Below are 26622 nucleotides of genomic sequence, written 5' to 3'. Positions count from 1 at the left end.
GTCTGTTCTGATGCAGGCACTCCAGCAACATGCGCACATAGACAACATGGGTTTCAGGGTCTGGGGAAAGATGATGGGGCTGTTAGGTAGTCCTAAGGGCATTTCTAAATACTAGAGATGGGGTGAGGTTTGGGGTGATGAAGCCCGTCTTCCATTCATCTCTCTCTCTGATTCAAACTTTCCGTAATCCAGCTTGGTGAAGATCCGAGTGCACACGAGGAGGTCAAATTCTGTGTTCAGCAGTTGCAGGGGACAGCGGTTCTTCCTGGTTATATCATTTAGGTGCTGGTAATCCATGCACGGCCATGCACGGCCGGATGCCACCGCTGTTGGTGGTGTAGAGGGACGAATGATTCTGCTGGCCAAAGATGCTTGAATGTAGTCATTAATGGCTTGGTGTTCCAGTTGAGAGAGTGAGTACATGTGACCCCTAGGGGGTGTGGTTCATGGCAGCAGAATAATAGCCAGTTCGTATGGGCAATGACCCGGTCTTTGTCAAAAATAGCTGCCAGGTCATGATACCAGGGGGCACACCTGACAATTCTGTTGTTGGGGACATGAGGGGTGGAGTAGTGATGCCTCTGATTGAGAGTGTGGCAGGGAATATGGCATGGGAAGGGAGGTGGTTTCTGGCCAAAAGGTGGGTTCCTGGGCTGAGACAACCTGGACAGCTGGGGAGGCAAGTCACTGGCCTGGAGCATTAGCACTAGGCTGGTTGGACAAGAAGAAAGTAAGGAGCAGCGGATGAAGAGGCGTGGCATAGAGCCAGGGTTTATATGAAGCTGTGTGGGATGAGGACAGTCGGGACAGTTTGTGCTTAAGTGATTTCCCCAGCCTCTGAAACAGAGGTCCCCCTCTCACTGGGAGTCAGGGTGTCCGGACCCTGCCCGGGCTGCTATGTAAAATTAACTATGTAACTGCAGTACCCAGCTGCTGGATGACCTTCTGCTGCTGCTGTTGCTGTGTCTGCAGTTGTCTGTGTAGTGTCTGCTGCTGCAGCATAGTGAGCAGCTGATGAATCGTGTCCTGCACCGGTGCACTGTGTCCATAAATGGAAAAGCCAGAGGGCACATTTGCAGACATGATCTAAGATGGCCAGTTATTGAGAAGGCTGTAAGTGCCCATCCGTATCATTTACCTGATCTGTTGGCTTAGGCCATAACGTGGTGGCTTTCGGAGTATGCATTCATACGCATGTACACGCATGCACACGCATGCACACGCATGCACGGAACCGATTGTGCAAGTGATACAGATTGGGTACTGATAGAGGCAGACTACTTCCTCGTTTTTTTCTGGGTGGTCAGCCTTGCGGGCATCCATGCCCTCTGCTGATGGGAAAGAGGCCAGGAACTGTGACACTAAATGTAGTCCAGGGCTTGGTGTTGGCATAAACATTTAATTAATTTTGTTAGTCAAAATTATGCAAAAAGTCATTTCATTTCAAATTAATTTGGTCCATTGAAAAATGGTCACACTGTGTCCGGTCCACATCCAACTTAAATTAATTTACTACATGAAACCCTTCAATCACTCAAAAATGCATTATAATTTTGCATCGTAATTTATAATCAGCAAGCAGCAAGATGACTACACCTATAAAATTTCCATGTCCATAAATTGCATTTTGTGCTTATTCTAATAAATTGAGAATTGGTACTGCAACTTAAATTAATGCTGTGTACTGTGTCCCAGGAAAATAATTATATATTATTCATCTAGATGAATGAAATGTTTGTCAATTTCTGTAGAGGGGGAACACAGAAAAAGCATTAATTTGGTCTCAGTGGAGGGACATGGTCTCCCTGAACTCCATTAGGCAGTTTTATACATTACTCCCCATGATGCCCTGTCTGGTAAGATTTCTTCAGCTGTGAACAGGACATTTCTTCTTCTTATTGCTTTATATTTATATCTGCTATCTATCTACCTAGCTATCTATCAAAGAAATAGTGACAGAACACAAAACCTCTGAAGGGTGGAAACAGATGGGAAATCACACAGAAGAGCAGATGAAAAACACCATTGAAGGCCTGAGACTTGATGAGAGCTAATTTATTTCTCCAGGAATTCTCACTTCCCAAAAGGGGCATAAGGGCACCTGAGAACAGTGGTATCTCACAGCTACATTTGGGGTCAGCCGGTAGGGGATCGAGTCAGAAAAAAAAGTCCCGTCATTTATGTAGTGTAAATTTGAGGTTCCACGGGTTATGGTCTTTCTTGAAATCAAAAATAAAAGATGAAAACATACACCGCTTAGCTGACTTCAACACAAGGGCTGCTATCGAGGCTTCACTGCCCATAGGTCATGTGCTCGCACACAGAACATACCCATATCAGAGACTCAGCCTCTGAAGCTTGGAGACACCGCACCAACACAAAGCCGATTCATGGATGGATGAAACTGGGGTTCGGGTAATTGGCTCCAAACAGCAGTACGGAGAGTATTAGGATTATTCTCCATGGAAACAATGCTTTAACTCCCCCCATTCCGCCGTAACAATTTTTCTTGGTTACGCAGGCACAACAGATTTACAACTTTATATCTTTATATCCCCTTTTTTTCATTAATTCTCTTTTACGCCTTCATTCCTTTACTTGTTTTGAGCTGTGGGAGACTCTCCTGGGACACTGTGGAGAGGAAGGAGGGCATCGGTCCACCGAAGGAGGAGTGAGTGGGCAGTTGAAGGGTAAGCGACGCCCTGCCAAAGTGAGGGAGGCTCGTGGGAGGTTGATTCACAGCACCCATCTCAACACCTCTCTGCACAAATAACGTTCTAGAATCAGAGAGAAACACCACCTGCCTCAGCCAGACCATTAACCTAATAACAATGGCATGAGTGAGACGGGCTGAACAGGCGCCCATCATCTTCTGAAACAAGCCTTAACCAAGGAAGGCAAGGTGGGTGGCTGCTTGAATCACAATGAAAACAACAAGGAGTCATCCTGGACCCCATCCAGTACCAGAATTGTACAGGAACAATTTGCATGACAATGGCCATTGTGGACCGTTTGGTTCTAAAAGGAAAACAGTACGATGTGAATACATGGCACACATATATGTATGATTTAGGCTGCAGCATGTACCCATCTGGGACCAGCAATATGGAAAGTCGTGAGGTTTGCTTACATGTAGCGCAAAACTCTCCACAGGTTAAAGAAAGCTTCCATGTTCCATTGTAGTGTATGGAATAATACATATATCACAAGTTGGGTGAGATACATTCTTTGGAATAACGGGCAAAACTGAATTGGACACTTGTGCTATAAGCTAAACATAGATATTTGGAATAAGGCTGGAATAAGTCTTTCCAACTTTTCCTATTTTTTCAGGTACTAGGATGTTACTCCTGCAGCGATACGGTCTCCTTAAAATGACTGGTCAAGAGATTTCTGAATACTCCGTAACTCTTAAACTAGAGGTAGGGCAGAAAATATATTTGTATTTTTTATATTTGCCCAGAAGCAAACAAAATGTCATTGAAAAGTTTTGTTACTAAATATGTCTGTGGGTTTTGTCTGAAGGTGTGCTTCCACTTTTGTGCATAAATCTCATTTTGAATGTGTGAGGTGTGTGTATGAGACATAGCTTGCATTGTTAGTGGGAAGCCCAATACTCCTGGAGGACAGGAACCCTGAATCAGCACTGCAGTCGCCTCAGCTGTAAGTCCACATAGAACGACCAGAGCACTTCCTCAAAATGAAAAAACGGCAAAAACATGTGTACGTGTATGCACGTGTGTACGTGTATGCACGTGTGTGTGCAAACGTTGCTCAACCATCAGCTCTACCCTCGCAATATCTCGGCTCAGTGTTGTGTAAGTAGTCACGATATGAAGAACAGACCCGATCAGGCAGGGCTCACGCCTGGTGAACAGTGACGTGCAGCAGCACTTCCAGACGGGTGGGAGGCTCAGAGGCCCGGAGCTGCCCCAGGCTGCACTGCCACAGCCCTGCCTCTCAACACCAGCCTTCTGATTAAGGGAGGTGTGAGTGGCAGGGTGTGCTGAGCAAGGTGGCAGAGGGAGACACCTCACCAGTCCCTAGCGTCTCTCTTTGCTGTGTGGCTACTTTTAGTTATCCAAAACTATGAATCTATTATGGGCCTGTTTGATTTGTTTCTGCTGCCGGAATGTGTTTCCTGCAGAAATGCACAAACCCTCATTTTCTCTTTGTACACTGTTCCTCCTAGGGTATTGTCACGAGGAACTTCACAAGAGTCAGCTATCAAACCAAGAAAAGAAAAGAAACAAAACAAAAAAAGACAGAAAAAGAGCGTGAACCTGTTTTGAAAAGGCTGTTTGGTCTAGACGAGCTTCGGGCAGAATCACATTAGCCAAACACCTCCAACTCCCAGCTTCCTACTGCTACAGATCTTGCATTACAAATCTCCAGTGCCACAGAACGTGATGCTGCCATGCGCCTCCGTGCGGCAGAAAAAGCCTTCACTGAGTCTTTTACCTGACAGCGGAAAACCCACCTAATCCACGCATCCTGCTGTTTGCCAGCACCAAATAACAGGGCAAGTACTTCGCTAGGAAAAAGAGCAAAAGATTTTATACCAAGCACCGGTTCCTGCAGAAGGGATAGATTCCTTACATTGTTATATGCACAAACCATACAGTGGAAAAGAGCTTAAGGCTAAACACAAACTCGGTTATCCAAGCTTCCTGAGCCCTTTGCCACAAATGTGCCAGTGTGTGCAATTCCATATGATCTCCTTTATGGGAGTTTAGCAATAAAATGCATACTGATTAAGTCCATATGAGCAAAAGCGCATGCCTCAAATGGAGCGATAACGAGAGAAGTACCATATGGCTTGCAGCTGAACTGTGCTCGTGTAAAAACTCCCAATGATTCCAAATGATGCAGGGCTGCTGTCGTAGCAAGTTTCCCATGACCAGAGGGCATCTGAGGCCTCGATGCAGATGAACCAGCCAGGCAGTATTTACAGGAGGGATAACTGAGCAGCCTGTATGATACGCAATCTGACCTCAGCAAGGCCCAAATCCCCCAGCAGTACGCCCAGGCTCAGAGGGAGAGAAACAGACAGAAGGAACTTTAGCGATTGCACAAGGAGCCACATGGCACTGGTCCTGTGAGCTAATATTGAACTTGGAGATAGAGCGTGTGCTCCCGTTGGGTCTAAAATCCCCCCTTGTCTCCTACAATCACTTCATGATTGTGTTCTGTGTGTTTGGATTAGCAAAGCTTGCACACCTTTTTGAAGCACTTTGTATGCAAATGTGTTTTCACATAAAGTGGTAAAAGTCTGAAACGGCCCTGTAAATCTGGATTAAAAAAAATATATAAACAATTTCTTTTGAAAAACTGTGTAATTGTACTTACTGTAATAGTGACAAAGATTACGATACTGATCAGGTTGTTTACAGGATGTAGTGCTTCACTGAGTAATCTGCCTATGCACCAGGTGACCCACCAACAGGTTCAAAAGCAACTCAATATTTTGCCCTTGAAAAATACTTATCAATTATTTGCTACATATATTTCCCTATAACTTCTGATTGTTACATTTTAACTTTAAAGCACAAATTATGTCATTAAAGCAAAAAAATTAAGCTAACATGTATCTTCATCACCTATTACATTATTGGTAGTCTGTAATGTCAAATGATGTAAAAGTCCCAATCTTTAATGGTGTTTGTAAATGTGACGTCATCCGGTATGACGATGTAGCATGCATTAGAGCTGTCAATGATCAGGCTCTTGACATTTTAAACTATTTCTGGGTAACAAAAATCATTATACAATAATTACCACAAAAAGCCTAATTAGTTCTTGCTTTCATGCTTTATCTATATATTTATGTTCATTTTGAGGACACCTTTGACACTATGGAACAAGCCAAACCCTTAGTCTCAGTTTGAAAAAAGTGCCCCTATTCTATCTGCTGTTGTAGAAAAATTACACACCCTGCATTGCGGCAATGCATGGGAGCTTGGAGGGGAAAGGACGTTAACCTCTGTACCTTCATCATACCAAAACTTATCTGCTTTTACACTTTCTCCCATCCTCCCATTCTGTAAACTGCAGAGAGGGGGAAGAGCGAGAAGGAAAGAGCAGAGTAGCGAGGCAAGATAAGAATACAGTGGGTCACCAAGGGGTGAAATGAAATTCTGGACGTTCAGCTTGCACTGAGCCAGATTTATTATTCCTCTTTCTCATTTTATTTGTGGAAATTCGGAAACAAGACTCAAAGCAGAGATCACTGCGCACCGAGAAGAGCCGAGGGCAGTAGCCAGGAAAGAGATCCACAAACACAAACTCACACACAGACCAATGTATGCAAACATTAACTCACACAATCAATCAGACATACAGAGCAAAGTACAGCCCATACTGTTGTATAAAACTGTGCATAACATGTCATCAGTGCATTTTCTGTAATTAGATCAGTATTATCAGATTAAGTTTGTATTTGAAAACTGTATATAAAAGGGGTGATTGGGGTCTTAAAAAAAAATCCTCATTAACCATTCTTCTGATGGTTTCAAATGGGCAGTGGTGGCCTAGCAGTTAGGAAAGTGGCCCCGTACCACTGAGGGGCCACTGAGCAAAGCACCGCATTTCATGGCTGGGTACTGCTCTTTAAGAGAGATGGGTTAAATGCAGTGGACACATTTCCTTGTTTCACAAGTGTTTCACAATGACAATCACTTCTCTTTAACTTTTCACTTCATTATCCAAACGTGTGCCCAACACAATTATTAATTGAGATCCGGAGTGTGAATGAAAGCTGAGCTACATTCAACTTCTTCTGAAACAATCATTCCAGTGGTCAGACCCCCCTCCCATCCCTCTCACCCCCTCCACTCCGTAAACTGCCTTGTCCATCACTCAGCATCTTCTTACATGGTGTTTGATGCTCTTCACGGCTCTTGCCGGCTCTTCACAGCCCGTCCTGGGACACCTGACTTGTGCTCAATAAATGCAATGTGACATTTCAGGATCTGTCAATAATTACTTAAACTTTCACCCTAAATATTCACAGAGTGTGAGGCAGCCATATGTAATTGGGTCACACTGTATCCATAATCCACTGAGCAGAAAATGCAGGCCCATAGACATCACTGAAATGTAAAATACTGTGAAGGGGTTTTTAAAAAAAAAAAATAATAATAATTAAAAAATATATGAGAACCAAGGCTGTTCCTGTGATGTCCATTATTCTTGCTCTTATGATTTTTTTTTACATATTTTATCCAATGAGATAAATAACACAAGCTGCCTCTGAGCAAGACCACTGCTTCAAAAACCTCTTAACACATTTAACAGAACTGAATCAGCAATTAATAACTTAATAGATGTCTTTGCATGAATAATGTATTTTATAAAACATTCTCCAGCACTAATTCAGACAGATGGAGTGCTGCTATCAACATCAAAATAACTATGGACAACGTCAAGGCAATGGGTATAAAATAGGCCATAGCTTCCTCCCCCTCAGCCCCATAGGGATGGATAGTTCACTGAAAGCCACGCATTTGCATGTGCCCCTGATGTGAAAATTGGTCACGATGTGAAGCCTCTCGCAGTCACCAGGGAACTTCATATATGAAATTGAAGCGCTTGGAGAATGTTCTGAGATCTATCGCTGTCGGACCTTATCGTATTATTGCCTCATGTGACAGCGTCAAGTGAGACCAAAGGGCAGCCATTGCACTGTGAAGCAATCACTGAGCAGCTTATTTAAAGACATTTTCAACCAGCGTTCATCAAGACGATGTCAAAGGAATAAAAATCCCCTGACCGTAGCGGATAAACAATGTGTGTTCAAAAGGCCACATCTCGCCTGCACCATGGCTGCCATTCCCCGAGGAAAACACTGATAGTATTTTCTGTAAGGACTCAACCTCTAATAACTTATGTTTTGCATTTAATAAGCAATCTCTATCGCGCAATCCTAGAGTCTTAGCTCCCATCTATCCAGCTAATTAATCTGTGGCCGTTGCGCCTGCACTGGTGTGTTTTATTTCGTATTTGTACGGTGGTAAAAGCTGAGCTCTAATTAGGAGAGATGATCTATTTTCCGTAATGAGAATTGATGGATTTTCTTCTGCACCATGAACCAGTTTCTTTCTTTTTCCTCTCCTTTTTTTTCTCCCCGTTCTTTCTTTTTGTCCCCCGCCACCCAAGTACAAATCGCTCCCTCATACAAAAATGGCAAATGAGCCCTATGTGATTAATGGAGTTAATTTGCAGAGGATTTGACTTCACCACGATAGCCCACTTCACCTCCAAAGCTTTCTGATGATTAGATTCAGTCTGTGTCAAAAAGTTAAACAGCTTAGAGACAAGTGTCCCCTGTTAGCCCCATTCAGCAACACCTGCAACTTTACTGCTAATGGCACTTTTGCGACACAACACCCATTCACTTAAGGCACAAAGCTGTGGTTTTTGGAAAGAAAGACGTAAGTTATTACTTTTAAAGTGAAAGTGATTGTTTGTCACAGTGAAGACACAGCACAGTATACAACACAATGGAACCATTGATGAAGAAGCAGTAAGAACCACGAATGGTGCCCCAGTAGCAATGGTTCTGAAATGGTTCAGAGGCAACTGATCCTCTCTCCTGCTAATTCTAGTCACGATACAGAAATCAGGGAAGGCACAGGCTAGGTCCACCAGGTCTGCCTGTTACCAAACTGAATCTGGTAACACTGGGCATCACTCATTATTTAATGCGGTTTACATAGCGGACCCGTAATCGGAAGGTTACCGTTTTGAATACTGAACAACACACATGATGGGTGTGTTGTCTTGATGTACAGAGGACACATTTTTTATGTGTTGTGCTGCAGTGTTTCACAATGACAGTTGTATTTTGGTCATTTAAACTCCGCAGACTGAGCTGTTGATTCCCAGCTGGTGACATTTGATGGGAATAAGACTACTTGAAAGCAGCAGAGGACAAAATGGCAAACACTTAAAAGGACACTTCCAAAAGATGTCCTATGTCTTTAGGACAAAGGATGTGAAGGAGGTTGCGCTGTTTTCGCTTGAGTGACATAAGGGGCCAGGCTAATTGGTATTCAGGGTAATTGTAGAGGGAGCTGAACATCTGTGAGTTGATGTTTAAAATTCAACCCCTGACCTGATGATAATCTGGCAGTGGGAGACCTGAAAACATGTAGATACATACTCTAACTTCAACTTCTGAAACCACTGTTATTAACATGCTCCCCTGCTCAGTGTGACACTTCATGGTGGGTGTCATAGGGGGATCCCGCCTGTACAAAACCACTCGTTTTTAGGCTGGCATGTGAAGAGCATTTAATAGTCTACACAAATACTACACTTAGTATATACGCTATATCTATACACTTGTATATAAACTATTTAATGAACTAAAATGCCACAGTAGGGAAGACACACACACAGTCTACAAAGGGGCAATGGTGGCCTAGGAAGCGGACCTATAATCGAAAGGTTGCGGCTTCAAATCCCAACCCGCTAAGGTCCCACTTAAGACAGGCCACATTTCACTGTGTGCCCTGGGTGCTGTTCTGTCACTTGTGTCCCATGTGACTATAACTTTCACTTCACTTTCAAAACAACAGAATAGACATGTTAGAGGTAAGTTTCATTTAGAAAGTTTCTAGTGCTTTGGAAATTAATCAAATTCAAAAATATTGGTTTTGTTCAAGAAAGGAATGAAGTGTGCTTTGTTCAAGAGTTTCTAATTCTGAGTTTCTCAATATAACAGGACTGCATCAATGCAGATACAAAATGATTTGTTTAATTTTCGGTACCACCTTCACAGCAGGAGTTGCTTCAGTGATGATAACAAAAGTTGAAAACAACCTTCAAAAGGAGCACCATCCAGATCCCACTCCTAGTGGCAGAGAAATCCCAAACCCGGATTCCGACCCGTAATCCCAGCTTTGTGAATCTGCATCGGCAGCGGCCCAGACACCATTCTTCCATCCTACAGGTAAAAACATTCTAGAAGGAGAACGTTTCCCAACACATGCTGGCTTTTCTGAAAGCAATGAATGCACAAGTTAATGCAAAGACACAAAGTATGGGATCTTCTCAGGAAAATGCACTTGTTCCCGGACAATAAGAAACAATGTGGAAAAGTTGGAGGAGAAGCAGAGAGAATGTTTAAAGGCATCCTGAAGAGGCTTGATAAAGAGAACCTTCAAAAGCTGTGGCTTTCAGCAATCGTCACATAAAATGGATCAGTCCATTGTTTTTTTTCCCCTGCTTAAGCGAGCGAGAGCAATGAAGCCCTCATTGTGCAGTCATGAACCACTCGCAGTTCACCACACAGTGCTGGCAACAAGCAACAAGCTCCAAAAAACTAAAGGCGCTCTGAGAATACAAATACTACTTCAATGAGAAAGATGAAAAAGAGATTAGTCTTATGCAGTGCTCCATAGGTCTGTAGACATAATGCCCTTGTTGGTGTCACATAACCAAAATGTATTCAGCAAGCAAAGTCCATTTACTTTGTGTATCGTGCATCACAATTCTCAGCTTTTTTTTTTTACTTTCTTTTTTTCCATTTCAGTACAACAGCACAATAACTGTTACTGTGAATATTGATGAATTATACAGACTTGATGTTCCAATTTCACACAGTGGGGTCCAGAAGTACAACTGAGAATTTGGAAAATTTTTTGGGACTGATGCAAAATCAAGAACAACTTCATTATTTAGAGAAATAAACAGAACCAAGAAAGGACCACTGCCTACTTATGTGTGTCTTGGAGAGGAACTACATACCCAGCCCTTTTTGTCTGAATATCACTTTTTCTCTTACCCAGAAAAGGTCAAAAAATTTACTGCACAAATCTGACAAGTACCAAATACCAATACCAGTTTCCACGCCAAAATAACTAAACAACATCCTGCATCACTGAGTGCAAGGTCCTGTCTTAAATTCAAAATAGAGCATAATATTACATAATATTCTAGGTCACTAATCACATTCGGAAATAACGTGTGGTCAAGTTAACTCATCCGTAAAGGACAGATTTCAGCAAATTAGTCTCAAGTGGTCTCAGAGTGGGTAAAACATTAAGTAAAAACAGACAAGAGGGAAAACAAGAGCAGCCGGACAGTAAACTCTTCTCCGTCTAATTCCCTACTGCCCATCCGAGTGAGTTTCTCATTCCTCAGCCGGGTAGGAGAGAAGGTGTGTGTATGTGTGCTTTGCAGGGCTGTGCTTATTAGCACCTTTGCCAGCACCTGAGGACCTCTCTGTACAGTGAGTGTCGGGGGGAGTTACCTACGAGACCCCTCGTTGCACTGAGCCGAACAGATGTCTTCATTAGAAAGGAACCTCTTTAACCTCTGTCAGGAGCAAATAGCCTTTCGGTGCTAATATCTTAACTTTTATTCAGGGCATGACTTTCTAACCTGTTAAAAGAAAGCTAAACTGATATATACCTCTCTCTCTCTCTATCTCTCTATCTATCTATCTATCTATCTATCTATCTATCTATCTATCTATCTATCTATCTATCTATCTATCGATACAAAGAGAGAGTGTGAGAAAGAAATATAGATATATAGATTCTTTTATTTTTAAAATAACTTAATTAATTTTTCATGTGCACTGTAAGGTATAACAATACTTTCACATAAGCAAACACCTTTGCATGGAACGTAGAGAATAAGGATAAAGTAAAAGAGAGAAAGACCCTTGAAGGTGATCAGAGATGGAAAAATAGAGATATTGTGAGCGGTTGTGGCTGTGATACAGCGTGAGTGATAGATTTCATTTAGAAGACAGTGATGCCATCTCCAGCAGCTGCTGGAGAAGGAGAAGCCACTTGAGGACTGCATCCCTCATTCTGCCATTGAGGAATGCAGATAGACTTTAATTTGAAATTTATGGTCCTCAGGAGCAGAAGGCAGGGGAGGGGGGTGGGGTTTTTTTTTTAGAGTGCTGCCCCTCTGCTGGGTAATAACTCCAGGACCATTAGCATCGTGCGTCATATTTACTTGGCTCTCAGCCTTCATGGGAATTGAATTTGGTGGCGCCAGCAGCTCCATGCAGGGTTGCATCTGGAAACATCTGCATGCACGATGACTCTCCACCACTGTTGGCTGTAACTGCATGTGATGGTGGCATACAGAGTGTGCACAGTAAATGATTTATCTAATACTACTCCAGAGCGACTTCACTAATTCAGACCTCCAAGAGCTACATCGACTCAGCAGAAGGAATTAGCTATAAACTGAATGTCAGCAGATTTTGATGTGAAGCTACCATTTTACATATTTTTATGTTCATAGCAAAATGTGACTACATTATTTTGAGCAGAATAAAATGTGAAAGAAAATATGGTTTGCATTTAACATTTAAATATACATTTCTACATTTTGAATTTACAGCATTTATCAGATGCCCTTATCCAGAGCAACTTACAATCAGTAGTGACAGGGACAGTCCCCCTGGAGCAACTTAGGGTTAAGTGTCTGGCTCAGGGACACAATGGTAGTAAGTGGGGTTTGAACCTGGGTCTTCTGGTTCATAGGCGAGTGTGTTACCCACTAGGCTACTACCACCCTTTTTTAAAATATATATATTTTCATATATATTCCTTTAATGTAGTCAAGGTGCTCAGTTAAAAATCACAAACAGCTTTTCAGCTTCTCTCACTACATCAACACAGCCAAAACTGATTTTTATGAACACAGTGATTTAATCTTTATACAACAGGAAGGTATATTTCCTTTTAAACAAAAAAGAGCATCAAAAGAACTGGAACAAAAGAGAGCAAACGCAGAATGTCCAGATCACCATGAACACGAGACATAATTATGCCGTTTAGGCAGATTCCAGGAGCAGCGGCACAGAGCGGTGTCAAGCCTCATTTTCAAACTCTTCCTTCATCATATTTAATTGTGTATAATCCACTTAGTTTCATATTGCCCAAAAACATGACAGGAATTCCTGCTGTGCTCCATTTTCCTCACTGATGCTGACTAAAACATGGGCTTCTTCAGTGCTGGTCAGGAGGCCACTTTTTACAGTAGCATCTTCTGGGAGGAGGCTTCCACCTCACCCTGCCAAAGACAACGGGTCCTCGTGATTGCAGCGTAATGCTCTGCCTTGGCATGAGAAGTAGCTCTTTAGTCCTGTAATTCTCCATCATTTCACACTCTCCGCAGCCTCTCGGCGCCTGAGTGGAGGGAAGGTTATCATGGCGAGGTGACGGCCCTGCTGATTACTTCATTCGGACGTCGACATCAGCCAGCAGAGGGGCTGAGCAGCATGGAAATCCACAGCTGCTGGCTGCCCCCACCGCGAGCTGACCACAGGGGAACCATGGGACATAAAACTCTATTAGGCAGCGTTTACTATATTTGCGATTGCACACGAACTGGCTAATTCTGCGGGCCACTGTTTCAATTTGGCCAAATGGCTCTTTACGTCTCAGAGCCCCTTGGCAGTGGCAGTTCAATTCCGGCCAGTTTCAGATCACCAGATTGTTTCAAACATTCAATTATGCAATATTAACCGATACAAACAACTGCACACACCACTACTGCCGCGGACAATAATGCTCAGTCTAATGCAGTAACAGGGTCATCACTCACATTAATATGAGGAGGAGAAAAGGGGCAAAAAAAATCTACAAAGATGACTACTCAAATCAGCGGGAAATTAAGCACAAGTCATTAAGGAGGCATGAGGCCTAATGTCCTGTAAAGTGCAGTTAGATATACCACTTGCACATACCACTTGTGACAATGATAAACCAAACATGAATGGCAGTGATGCAATTACAGGCTACCACGGGGAGAGGGCTTGTGAAAAATATGTGAAAAATAATAAATAGTTTATTATTCTAATAATAACTATGTAGTCCAAAAAGTATGCCTGTATATATGTCTACAAGATCAGTGACAGCAATTGTGTCTCTAACCGCTTTTCAAGCACCTTCTGTTCTGCATGTTCAAAACACTACTCATCCTATCACATTATGCATAATATACTTTAATTAATTATGCTAGTGAAAATTGCCCTTAGAATCCTCATCAAAGCAAACAGTGAAACACGGTATAATTCACACCTTTAATACATTTACATACATGGTATTTATCAGACAGCCTTATCCAGAGTGACTTACAATCAGTAGTTACAGGGACAGACATTCAGGTTTATGGTAGTAAGTGCGGTTTGAACCTTTGTGGTCTTCTGGTTCATAGGCGAGTGTGTTACCACTCAGACTACTACAACCCCAGTGTAATACATACACTGCATGTGTGCAGAAGGCCCAACAGCACACACTTGTCTCAGTTATGTGACACCTCAACAAGTCAGCAATCAGCTAAATAAATTAGTACAGAAGGATCGATCCATGCTTGAACTCCTGACCTCTGAAGAGCGGTGCGGTCTGGTGTTTGGACGTGCCGAGGGCACTTTGGCTGGGGGTGCAGATCTGCACTTTTGTCTTTGATCCGTGTCTTTGATCCGAGGTCTGTGGAAGAAGTGTGCCGGAAGGGTCTTGCCCACCAAGTGTTAACTGTATAACAAAACCAGCCTGGACAATAAAACACAATCTGACCCTGTCGTACAGCACCTTCAATGTCTGTCAACCTCACTGAACTCACTTCTACTCTAAAAAAGGAAGAACAAGTGCATCCAATGAATTTAGAACATGTGTGATTCCTGAGCTGTTGTGGGGTTAAGATAATTGTTACTATTTAAATGAATAAAATTAGCTTTGGTTCATATGCATAATGCTTATTGATAACGACAACAAATTAATTCATTAAAATCCACCACAAAATTGCTAATCCCAGATTATCAGACAGCACAATTGTTGCAGAATTCATCTGCCCAGTCCATTTTACATATGAAACGCCCCTAGATTACAGGATTCACGTCAGTCTTCCGGTGCCATGACATTCTTCTAAATTAAAAAGATTTTCCACACTTCCTGAACTCTTTAATCTCTCTAATTCCTCATTTTAAACTCTAATTCCCTGAATTGTTTTTAGGAAATCAACAGTGTCATTTGGCTCTTACGCATTGTAATAAAAGTGTTCCTTTGACATACGTTTCCCGCTGCGCTCAAACGGGAAGGGATGTGACGTGGGGTGGGGAGGACAAAGTTTAACAATTTACTCCTTTTCCCTCCTAAACTAGTGGCGCCTCAAATCAGATTTCCCTGGGGACCAATAACTCTGTCTGAAAAAGGATTATGCAGCCCAAAGGTCTGGGTCATCACAAATAGACTTGTTCCAAAGGCAATCCATCCCACAGCCCACCACCCCATCCAGCATTTAGAGCCGTTGCCACAGAAAAATATTTACTGCTGTGGTTTGTCTCACGCCATGAAGCCCGAAGGACAGTTCAATATTGGTTACATCAGAGTCAATATTGATCATCAAGGAAGTTTTTTTTCACACCATTCCCTCTTCCTTGCCATCACCACAGTAAGGTCACTGCTTTAAATTGAAATTAGTGCCAATTTAATTAACCTTTGCAGTGCTTAACAGTCTTCAGCATCTGCTGAGGGGAGGCTTTGGGGCAGTGGTGGCCTAGCGGTTAAGGAAGCGGCCCCGTAATCAGAAGGTTGCCGGTTCGAATCCAGATCCGCCAAGGTGCCACTAAGCAGAGCACCGTCCCCACACACTGCTCCCCGGGCACCTGTCATGGCTGCCAACTGGTCACTCAGGGTGATGGGTAAATGCAGAGGACAAATTTCACTGTGTGCACCATGTGCTGTGCTGCCGTGTATCAATCACTTCACTTTTTTTCCCTCCTAACATTTAATTTTTGGGAGCTGATGTTCCTCTGCCTGTGAACAAAATCATGCACTTTAGTAAACTGCCCTTTTACCCTGCTGCTGCAAAAGGCCACAGACATCTGTCACCAGAACTCCATCTAAACAGGCACAATTTGAGAAAGACCATGTCCAGACTCCAGACCAGCCTGAATGGACCCATTCTGTTTACTGCACAGCCTGATATTTAAAATAGATATAGTGGAGGCTGATTTTCTAACTTCACAAATCTATTTTAACTTAGAAATAGATAATAGAAATATACAATGATGATGATTATCAAAATATATGTGCAATTTGGGGAAATCATAACCTTCACTCTTTTCTCCCATTATGTAAATAACCATGCAAGAAATTATTCATTCCCAGCAAAAAAAAAGGTCTTGCAACAGGAAACATGGATCAACACAATGCATTATTAATGATGCATCTTAATCACCGTAATGATAGACAAATTAAAGAAATTAAGGGTATAAACAAAAACAAAGGGTATGCTAAAAAGTAAGAAAAAAAATTATGTATGCAGAAAAAAAAAACAAAAAAAGAAATGTGCTACAAGCTACCAAATGTGATACCAAGAGATTCAAAAAAAAAAAAAAAAAGGAGGAACAGCAGCTTGTGCGTCACTGACACCCTGAGACGAATTCACCAGCCAAGCGGTAAAGTGGAGTTTATATTGTACCACAGGCCTGCCTTGTCCCCAACACCTCTAGGTAGGCCTGGTGCTTGGGCCACAGAGAACCCCAGCTGGGCGAAAATGGAATGGGGACCATGGCAGACAGCAGATAATGCTACTCGTTCTCCAAAAAGTAAGCGTACATGTTAAGGATTTCACAAACACACAGGTTTTGCATTCAAAACGGAACCTACCCATGACAATAGCAGAGGACAGAGGTATGATGGGAAAACTAAAAAGGGAGGGCTGAGTATAGAAAAAGTAAAAAAGAAGGATTTTTTTATTTCCCCATCACTACTACTGAGAAAGAACCCCAAGGATAGGCAGTAATGAGGCTCCCTGTGAAGGGCATTCTTGCTATTGAGAGTCAGGGTCAGGGACACAACTCACTTGTCCATTTGAATACTGATGGACCATGACGTCCTTGTAATGACCAATGTAATATTTTTTCTCCCTTTGATGTAATAAAGAAAAACCCATTTATTCTAATTTCATACCTAAATAACGTTGATCCTGTGTTTTGGGAATGAAAGTGTGTCAGGGCTCTCGGTCAGCAGTAATGTAATTAACATCAGCATCGTTATTGTTAATGAGAGTAAGAGAATTATGGGGCATCAATTAGAGGCATAAAGGGAGGGAGGCTGGGCGGAAGGGCTGGGCAGTGACTTTTGAAGATTGTGTTGGACTCCGGTCCCTGGGGCTCTCGGACAGTGAGGTCAGAGGCAGAGTCTCATTAACACACTGCGCTGAGGTTTAACGAGCGGATCCGAGCTCAGACCCTGAACAAGGGCGGGACTGCAAGCGCATCCCCCTAGGGAAGGAGGGAGTATAAACTGACAGCTCTTGCAGGTTCTGGCTGTTGTTTGGGTCGAGTACGGACGCTGGTGTATTACGTGTCATGTTTTTGAGATGTTGGCACTCATATCCCAAAGGGTGACAAAGGGAGAAGGATAGAGTAGAGAATTATCCCATCCAATTACGGCAATACTAAAACACATTGTAGTTCCTTTCACTTGTAAACCAAGTGAACATGAACCTACATGCACACACACAAACGCACAAGCCATGCTGTCATTTTCTCCAGGCCAATAAGAAGCCTCTCTTTGGCAATTAGTGGCTTTTTCACCCTCATCAAGAGGTGCTAATGAGTGCGATGCGATTAGCAGGCCTACTGCTAACCCCAGCAATGTGCAAGGTGATAAGAGACTGGCCAAAAAAATCTAATACAGACAGGGAGGTGGGACTTTCTCCTCCGATACCATCAGACTGATGAGAAGGGGCTGAAGGGTGTGGGTGGGCTGCATGCAAGCAGCTCATGCAGGCTAAGATACTGTAATGGATGTGTTCATGTGGGTCAGTGTTGGTGAACACCCACCCCTCATTCAATATGGATAAACAACCATGGCGACCAAATGACCATAATAAAGTTTATCTAAGAGGCCAGAATATCCTTAAAGACCTGGTCCATCCAGCAGATACCACAGATCCATGAAAACACGCTCTCACAGACAGTTAGTTGTGTGTTAACATTAGTCTCTGTGTACAACATTACGTTTACTGATCAATCAAACCTGTGCAATAATAAAAAGTCCTTCTCCTACCGATTTTATTTATCTACTGCCTCCCATAGCTGGCTGTAGGTATGTTTAGTTGCTTTTTAAAGTCTCAAGGGTGTTCTCTTTATCGCACCAGTCAAGACCAACACTCATAATTCTGCACACTTATTATTGTAACAGTGACAAAAAAGTCGTTCTAATTATAATGCAACTAGAGGTGCGAGAGCTGTATATTTTAGATCATAATGGTGGATCTATTAGTGTTCAAAGGGGTTGATATTGAGTAAACATATGATTTTCGTACACAAAAACTCCCACATGGACAGGAGCAACTACAACATGTAGACCCATAACGTGTAAGCAAATTGCTCAACAAATGAGTTTCTCTGCACATTCATTATTATTTCCCCTTAATTTTCTCACCTGTCTGAATTCTTTATACATTAGGTAGTTTGAACTATGTCATTTTTTTAAGACATGAACAATAGTCCCATTATTTAAGGATACTCAGAACAAAATTCAGTTGGAGAGCTCTGCCTCTGCAGGCAGTGCTCAGCTCATTTTTTTTTAACCCGCAGCACTACATGAAGGATAGAGTCCTGTGTCTGGAATCTAAAGTGCAAGAGTGTCAGGTTCTGTAGCGACCAACACCAAAAAAATGAACTCCCAACAGTATAACACAACAGCACAAAACCATTTGTGATAGCAGCCGCTCCGAGCCCCTCACTCCGCGCTTTTTATGTTCAGAACCACTGTACTACATGTAAACACTTCCTCTATAACATAACTGTCATAACGCAGCCATTCTTGCACACGTAAATACATGCAACCCGCAGATGATACAGTGCACGTCACTACCCGGGCACAGTAGCATTATCCTTAATTACTTCCCTATCAACCACGCACGGGAGTAATGGGCCGGGCCCATTAAAGTGTGGGACACTAGTTAAAGAGTCACAGAGCATTTAGCCAATGGGGTGCCGATTTCTTTCCGCCCCTGCTGTCCCACCAACAGCAGCTATAGGCTCTCATTGTGTCTGGGGGATGTGTACTATCAGCATTTCGGCCCATCTCAACTACGACACTGCAAATAATTTAATAACCTTTTAAACTGTCAGTGAAAGCTATTAATATGCTGTGTAAGCTAAGAATATATGGACATGGATTAGAGAAGGGTCAGGTTGGCAGTGAAGTCTGACCTATGGAGCAAACATCGAGATGCAAAAAAGGGGAAAAAAGAAGGGTAATTGGAGAGGCATGTATTATTCCAGGGAATACTTCAATACTTCAAATAATGATAAAGGCTTCAAGGATTACAAATCAGGAATTATAGTAAAATAGAATTTTACATACACTAACCTCCATTCAGTAATACCAGTTCAATCCCCATGGAGTAACACAAGGTTAATTGTGCTCCTCCTAGGCTTATTAAGATGTAATACTGGTAAAAGAAAAGCTGAAAAATCTAGGGCTTTGATGACAATTTTTGCTTTAAAGCGATTACAAAAATAGTCTCATCCTGCCCGTATATTATATAGCTTATTGATTACTTCTTTTTCCCTTCATAACTACTTTTATACATTATGTGGTGTGACATTATATAAGCATTCTATATATTGCAAAGTAATTTGTATATGTGTACAGCCATGTGTTCGCTGAAAGGGTTAAGACTATCGACTGCTGCAGGAAAGTGGATTGGTAAACTATGATTTCTGGATTGTCTGAGTGCTTAAGCCCCAGAATGGATGGTGAGATGACAGAGAGGGGCTCCAGCAAGGCAGCAGCCACTGGCACTCTGGACTCTGTCCGTCCCCTTGACCTCTCTTGGGAACAGTGCCTTCTATTGATTGCTTTCCTACCAAATGGCCGAAGTACATGCAGCTAACAGTTCAGCTGTTTGTAATTCTAGGATCATAAGAGGAGAATACAGATTTTTGACATTTGCAGGGAAGAAGAGTGTTCTCTGACAGTTACTTTCTATGAATGTTTGCCAGTGTTTAACGAGTGAGTGGCAGTCAATGTCCAGGACATGTTTGTTTCAGCCAACGATACATTTTCTTCAGCACACACAAGTCTGACGTTCTGGTACAATGGCCTGAAGACCCCCATCCATACAACTTAAGTCACTTTGCAAGGTCTCCGTCAAGGTAACAGGACCAGACGGGGACCTTGGACATTGGACCTTAAGTGATGTAAAAATTAGTAAATCCAATTCCTCTGACGGGAACATGCCGTGATTCTAATCCACGTTATCCTAAAACACGAATTTGTCATTACGGAGCAGCTGCAAGCCTGTAATGTATTCTGCCATTAAATTGCTTTGCGCGTGGAATGCCATCCGTGTGCAGTACGCTTGTCGTGACTGATGGCGCCGTATGGTGCCCCAGATAAAGGCATCTGCTCTGCCAGAATGAACAGAAAAATAAGAAGGCGAAAAAAAAATAAGAAGGGAAAAAAAGAGCAGAGATAGAAAATGTCTACTCACCTCCACCAGCTTGTTGGCGTGCTCGCGGAAAACTTGTGCATATTCCTTCACCTCCTTCTCGTTGCCGCTTTTGGCAGCCTCGATGAGCACGAGCAGTGGGACATTGGTCTCCAGGAATGAGTCGGAGATGTGGTCCATCACGGCCTTCCTCAGCTGAGAGGAGCAGGGAGAGAGAGATGATGATGCAAATCACATAACCATCTCCCATTTCACACCGGCACTTAACGGGGATACATTCTGAGTCCCATCGATTTGTTTACAGTAAAGACCAGGGCCATTTGCCTCTTAAAAGGACGTTGATATTCAGAGCTGCTCAGACTCAGTAAAAAGCAACAAATCGCAATGAAAGAAGGAATATTATTCGCTTCTCTCAGGACACGAGTTAAGTGAGCTAGACTGTGGTGTACAGAGTCCTAATTAAGACAAATCAGGTTTCATGTTGGGAGGACTCAACTTCATGAGTAGCATGAGTTCATAGGCAAATAGGGGGTGGCTGGAGGATTGAGGAGCCCCTGCCGGACAAGGGCAAAAGCCTCCTTAACAGCAATGATGATGTGTCAGTGAGTTCTGCACATCCCCTAAATTATTTTTTAAAGGCCCAGTTGGAAGCAGGAGCCAGTTATGATAAATTATGGCCAGTTAGGGTGATGCATTCATCACTGCAACCGAACAGAGGCTGCCGAGGCTGAGACAGCCTGAGAACGCCACTGCTTTGGGCCATGGAATGATCTCAGTGTGACTGTGCTGGTAAGGTCAGAGGTCCGGTGGTCAACAGGATCAGGACTTGAGCACTTTCAATCAATGTGCTGCTTTCAGAGGGGTTCCTGGGTGCCTGAGCACAGAGCACTGAAAACAGTGGACTTTAAAAGGTAATGATCCGTCTCCCTGTGTCCTGGAAACTTAATTGAAACGTTTTAATGAACCCAGACTCCCATGTTAAATAACCTCCTGTGAACTATCTGTGCTCATACCACTTTCTGCGTTGGGGTGCAGCATATTAAAACAGTAGTTGCCTATTCCTTTTTATTAATGTGCAGAATGTTTTTTAAGGTAAATAGGATGATATCCAGAACAAACTGAAGGCTTACAAAATTACCCTTTTCACAATTTAACATTTTTTCACAATGATAGCATTGCCATCTATTCAAAAAAGAAAAGAAAAGCATCTGTATCTTTTTTTCATTTGAATTACAGGGGAAGCTTACAGCTTACAGCTAAATTCACTGATTAGTGTAAACTGAAATGCATATGGCGCTCAGCTCTGGGGGGCTTTTTGAACATAAACCACAGCTATAGTCACATAATTTTGTACTAAATTAAGACAAGATAAGAAAAAAATAGAAAAACAGCAGGCCGGAAATTGGAAAAGCTAGAATAAAAGGGCATAAATGAAGGGAAGGATTTCTTTTGACGAGTTTGACGTGAGGACTACCACTCCACGCCTCCCTTGCTCCATCCTCCATTTAACTTGAACTGTTTTACCAAACAGTGAAATGCAATAGCCATTCTCATGCAGAGAAAGTATTTGGAATAATAATAATAATAAATATGTCAAAAAGTTGCAACATCTTCTCTGCTGCCAATGAACTCAAGAACTTTCTGCAGATGACGTTAGCTATCGTTTTAGCAAATTTTCTTTGAAATGGGAAAATGTATTTTTATTATTTTTTTTAAGATTAGGCACCTGTTCCAAATGTGAAACAGATGTCTGGGAAAGCTATCGCTAAGCTCTAGTGGCTGCTGCTTTTAATTCACAGATGGGCTGAAGCTGTGAACGTTGTGTAAGGCCATGTTTGGCTTATACACAATGTTCACTTACCCGTCCTCTACCTATCCTCTCTAGTGGCTACAACTCTGCAAAATAGACGAAAAACAAAAGGAGGCTCAACATGCAATTACGTGTGGCAAGAGAAAACCAATTATGAAGGTGAAAACATTTTAGGCTGGCCAATCCCAGACATATTCCCCAATGTCACATGCTTGAGATTCTGTGCAGATAGCTGTAAAGCATTTGGTCAGGTACAGAAAGTTTCTTATTAAAATGTCAGGAGCAATCACAGGATAAATGGCCCAGCATGCAAAGGCAAAGCGGACTGAGCAAATCAAAATTAAGAAATAGCATATTTGGGATGTTGTGATGAAAAGGGGCAGGGAGAATTAAAGCGAGCAGGAGATGGAAAAAATAAATAATAAAAGAAGCCCAGTAGATGAGACTCTGTCAGCTGTGGCCTTGCTTACTGTCATTTTGTTGTAAGTGATTCAACCCTGTTTCCTCCAATTTTCCTCCCCCTTTTGGGGCAGTACCCCACACACTGCTCCCCAGGAGCCTTTAATGGCTGCCCACTGCTCACTAAGGGTGATGGATTAAAAGCAGATGACACATTTTGTTGTGTGCACCATGTGCTGTGCTGTGTCTCACAATGACAATCACTTCACTTTTGCCTGGAATTATCACTAAAGTAAGGGATCAAACCAGTTTAAAACGACTAGTCAGGTTGGATGCCTTCTTTTGCAGAACATGGACACATATGAGTGCTGGGTTTCAGTTTATCAGCTGGACCTTTAGTTATGCTCTTTAGGTGCAACCCCCTGGCCGCAGCAACTTCCGTGCTGTTTTTATCATTCAGTGCAAGGCAACTGCCGAAGACTGCATTAATGACCTGCCGCTTGACAGAGCTGTCACACTGCAGGCAACATTCAGCTATCATGACTGAGGGGAGCTATTGATGGGAGAAAAGGAAGTCTGCATCACTGAAACGCTTATCACTGAACGTGCATCCACTGATGATACGGCATTCAAAGAGAAGAGAAAGGAGCACTGAAAATAAAAAGACGACAGGGTGATGGTTTTGGGCAAGACACTGACACTGACCCCAATAGACGCTGCATTAATGGGACAATCCCAGGAGATAAAACACACTATACTGTCACATCTATAATGTCAGAAATTCTGTGATTTTGTTTATTACTGGATATTGACTTGGCCAAATGCTTTTCTGGTCTCCTTAATTGCCACAAGCTCTGCATAACACCTATTTTTATTCTTACCCACATGAATAAACAGACACTTAGCAAACTCAGATAAAATTATAGTATGGATTTCTTCACTCAAGCACTTAGAAGGGACAACTGGTCTGAACTTGGAGGGGTCCCTGAATTCAGTCGGTGAGAGCGGGGCTCTGAGAAATGATTTGACAGAGGCATTTATCAGGCCAGGATGACAGAGGGAGAAACACATGGCACATCTCCAGTAGCGTAAATGGATGTACGTGCGTCTGGGGAATGCTAATTGCATGGGGCAAAAGACATTTAAGGATATTAGCTCAGCATCGTCAAAACTTGCTTCCCAATTAGTACTATTCATTCAGCTCAAAAGCAGCTGGAAAGTTGCTTTGTGGTTATTTATACTTCTCCACGCTCGCAGCCTCTTCCTCCTCGTCCCTCTCTCCCCACTGACTCTGCCTCGTCCTTAAAGCCACTCTTCTCACAGCATATAGTTGAGGAGTTTGTAGGAGTGGCCATCAGTTCTGTCTGAGAGGAGCACTCCAGCATCGCCGGGGTCTTCTGAGGCGGAGCTCAAACTGGCTGTCTCCTCAGCCCCCGTGACTCACCGCCGCACTCAGGAATTAAGACCCAATCAAGCCCGACGCGCGGAAGGGTGAGCAGGCTGTGACTGTGAATACCACACCAGTGGGGGCAGACCCGAGGGAGGAGGGCTGGTTTGGGGGAGTAAACATTGGTGGGGTGGCGTTTGAATGCTAAACAGGCAGGGCCATGCGGGCTTATCCGTTCAGAGAAGCGGGGAATGCTGTTTGTGTGAAGACAGGTATGCAAGGTCTGCATCGCACACTGGGGGCTGCTGGCCGAGCTGTGAGATGAAAAAGCCTATAGACAGTAGCTACTTATTCAAAGCAGTGTTCCCTCTCAACCAACCAACTTACCAACACACACACACACACACACACACGCATATATGCATACACTAATGCAGATATATATGCTTGAGCACACACACACAAAATGAAACAAATGCGATTGCATGCACAGACATGCATGTGCACACAATCTGGACCACACAGACACTCATTAACAAACACACACTAATAAACACAATGCTTGCATGCACACAGAGAAATACAATTCTACACTCAGGCAGATGCACACAAACACATAACATCTCACCATTTCCTCCCCACCTTGGCTCACCTCCCCTGACTGCCTACACGCCTCATTTGAACACACAACAGCCCTTGCAAACAAAACACCTCCGCCCAAAATAGCAGCACTGAATTCAGGGGGGATAAATTATATCTTGTCAAGTATGAATGTAAAAAAAAATAATAATAAAAAAATTAAAAAGTATAGGGTTGGAGCCTGACCAAGGGCTCCTGCTGTTATTTGTACCCCGGTTTCAATATACAACAGACACGGTAATTAAGTTTTTTATGACTGTTTCAATCAATAGGAGCCGAGACTCTGTCATCCTTCAAGTGCACTGCAGTGCATTGGATCTGTTTATGATGTATCAGCTCTGCTTTGAAGTAAGCCAGGGTGCAAAAGAGAACACAGTTTCTTTAGACAATCTCGAGTGCACCGCAGGCATCAGTCAGGAAGTGGAATCGTATGGTCACCTATCATAAAAGAACTCATTGGCTCTTATATAAAACGAATGCTGCAATATGTCCAAGCTCTGATTATCACTATTAGCAATGTCATGAGATGGTGACGGTGAGATGAGTGTGACAGTGGGGCATCACTTCACTCGGGACCATGGGTCACAGGCGGCTTATAGATCTAGTTTTCACATAGCAGATGGGGCAAGGAATGCTAAAAAAAAAGCCCTCTTCCTCAGTGCATTAATGTAGCACTTCCATCTAAATCAATGCCTCTAAAGCAATGTAAGGTGATAGCTTTTTGAAACTCTAACTGTGACAAAGCCCTTTGTATCCCCAAAACATTGAGTGAAATGCATTTTTAAAAATGTTTTGAATATAATAATTTTCAATCAACACAATCTTTTTGAATGGTACTATGTAAACTAAATATGCATTTAAAAGTGAACCTTGAACGCAAGAAAAAATCTACCACAAACATATAATTACTAGACTTCAATCATCAGAAGTGTTAAATGTTTCAAATGGATTACAGAAGAATCACAATTCTCCCTTTGGCTGCCCCTCTTAAGTGTCACCATAGCAGATCAGATGGCCAGGCTGTGAACACAAATGACCTGGCAGAAGGATGCCCTTCCCACCCCTCCCCATTTATGCCCTGGTTTGGATCGGCACAAAAAATGTGCATCCACAGTGGCTGGGTTTGCAATATATGTACTTATCTATTTTAATACCTTAATTCGTTGATATGGTTTTTTTAAGTTTCGTTTTTTTTTTTGGGTGGAGGTGATGGGAGGGTGATGTGTCTATTAACATATTTCTATGTGTTTTGGGGATTTAAACCGACAGACCATATGGACACCTACAAACAGGGAGCCCAAACTAAATTAGAAGTGATGGCTAGAATTACCAAGGAAATGAAATTGAGGCTGGACTGGCTTGAGTAAATCAGGACTATCAAACATTTTTCATTTCCTTTAAAACCATTTTACTATGCCATAAAACCCAAGAAGTTGAGTAATAAACATCTCACCCAGTTTAATACAGCCAGAGATAATTAAATAAATGTCGTAAGAAGATTAAAAATGCTTGGTCTGGCAAACCTGTAAACATTTTTTTCCCTTTTTCTTCTCATTTTTTCCCCACGGTACATAATTATAATACATGTTGTCAAAAAGGTTTACGACTTTGTGAATGCTGGTCAGAGATAGGTACTACCGAAGGGGAAGGGGAGGGGACAAGAGCCGAGGGAGAAGAGGAAATGAGTGCTGTGATGTACAACTGCTGAGCCCAAACCTGTCACCCCCCGTATTTACAGCCAGGCGAGGTGTACGTGGATTTTAAAAGCTGTTTTTCAATTATGAGTGGCCTGCGGTGGGAAATGGGGCTTGCTCACATGGCCAGGGCTGTTACCCCACCTGCTTACTCATGCTCTTTTCTGCAGGAAGCAGGAAGAGAGTATATTTGTGCTGAATATACATGTTTTGATTTACATCTGGGATGAAGCAGGGGTTGGTAA

The 26622-nt window shown here is 42.6% G+C and overlaps 1 protein-coding gene across 2 annotated transcripts in view; it reads right to left on the bottom strand.

The window, feature by feature from the left end:
* Positions 1 to 26622, bottom strand: part of ctnna2 (catenin (cadherin-associated protein), alpha 2) — a 331524-nt gene that overhangs the window by 31809 nt on the left and 273093 nt on the right. For both annotated transcript variants that reach the window (XM_028975730.1, XM_028975731.1), the window contains one exon: positions 20491 to 20643. In XM_028975730.1, the coding sequence (XP_028831563.1) occupies positions 20491 to 20643 (153 nt within the window). The remainder of the gene's footprint in view (positions 1 to 20490; positions 20644 to 26622) is intronic.

This window comes from Denticeps clupeoides, chromosome 4, assembly GCF_900700375.1.
Source record: "Denticeps clupeoides chromosome 4, fDenClu1.1, whole genome shotgun sequence".
Lineage (NCBI taxonomy): Eukaryota > Metazoa > Chordata > Actinopteri > Clupeiformes > Denticipitidae > Denticeps > Denticeps clupeoides.
This window is presented reverse-complemented; position numbering and strand designations above follow the sequence as displayed.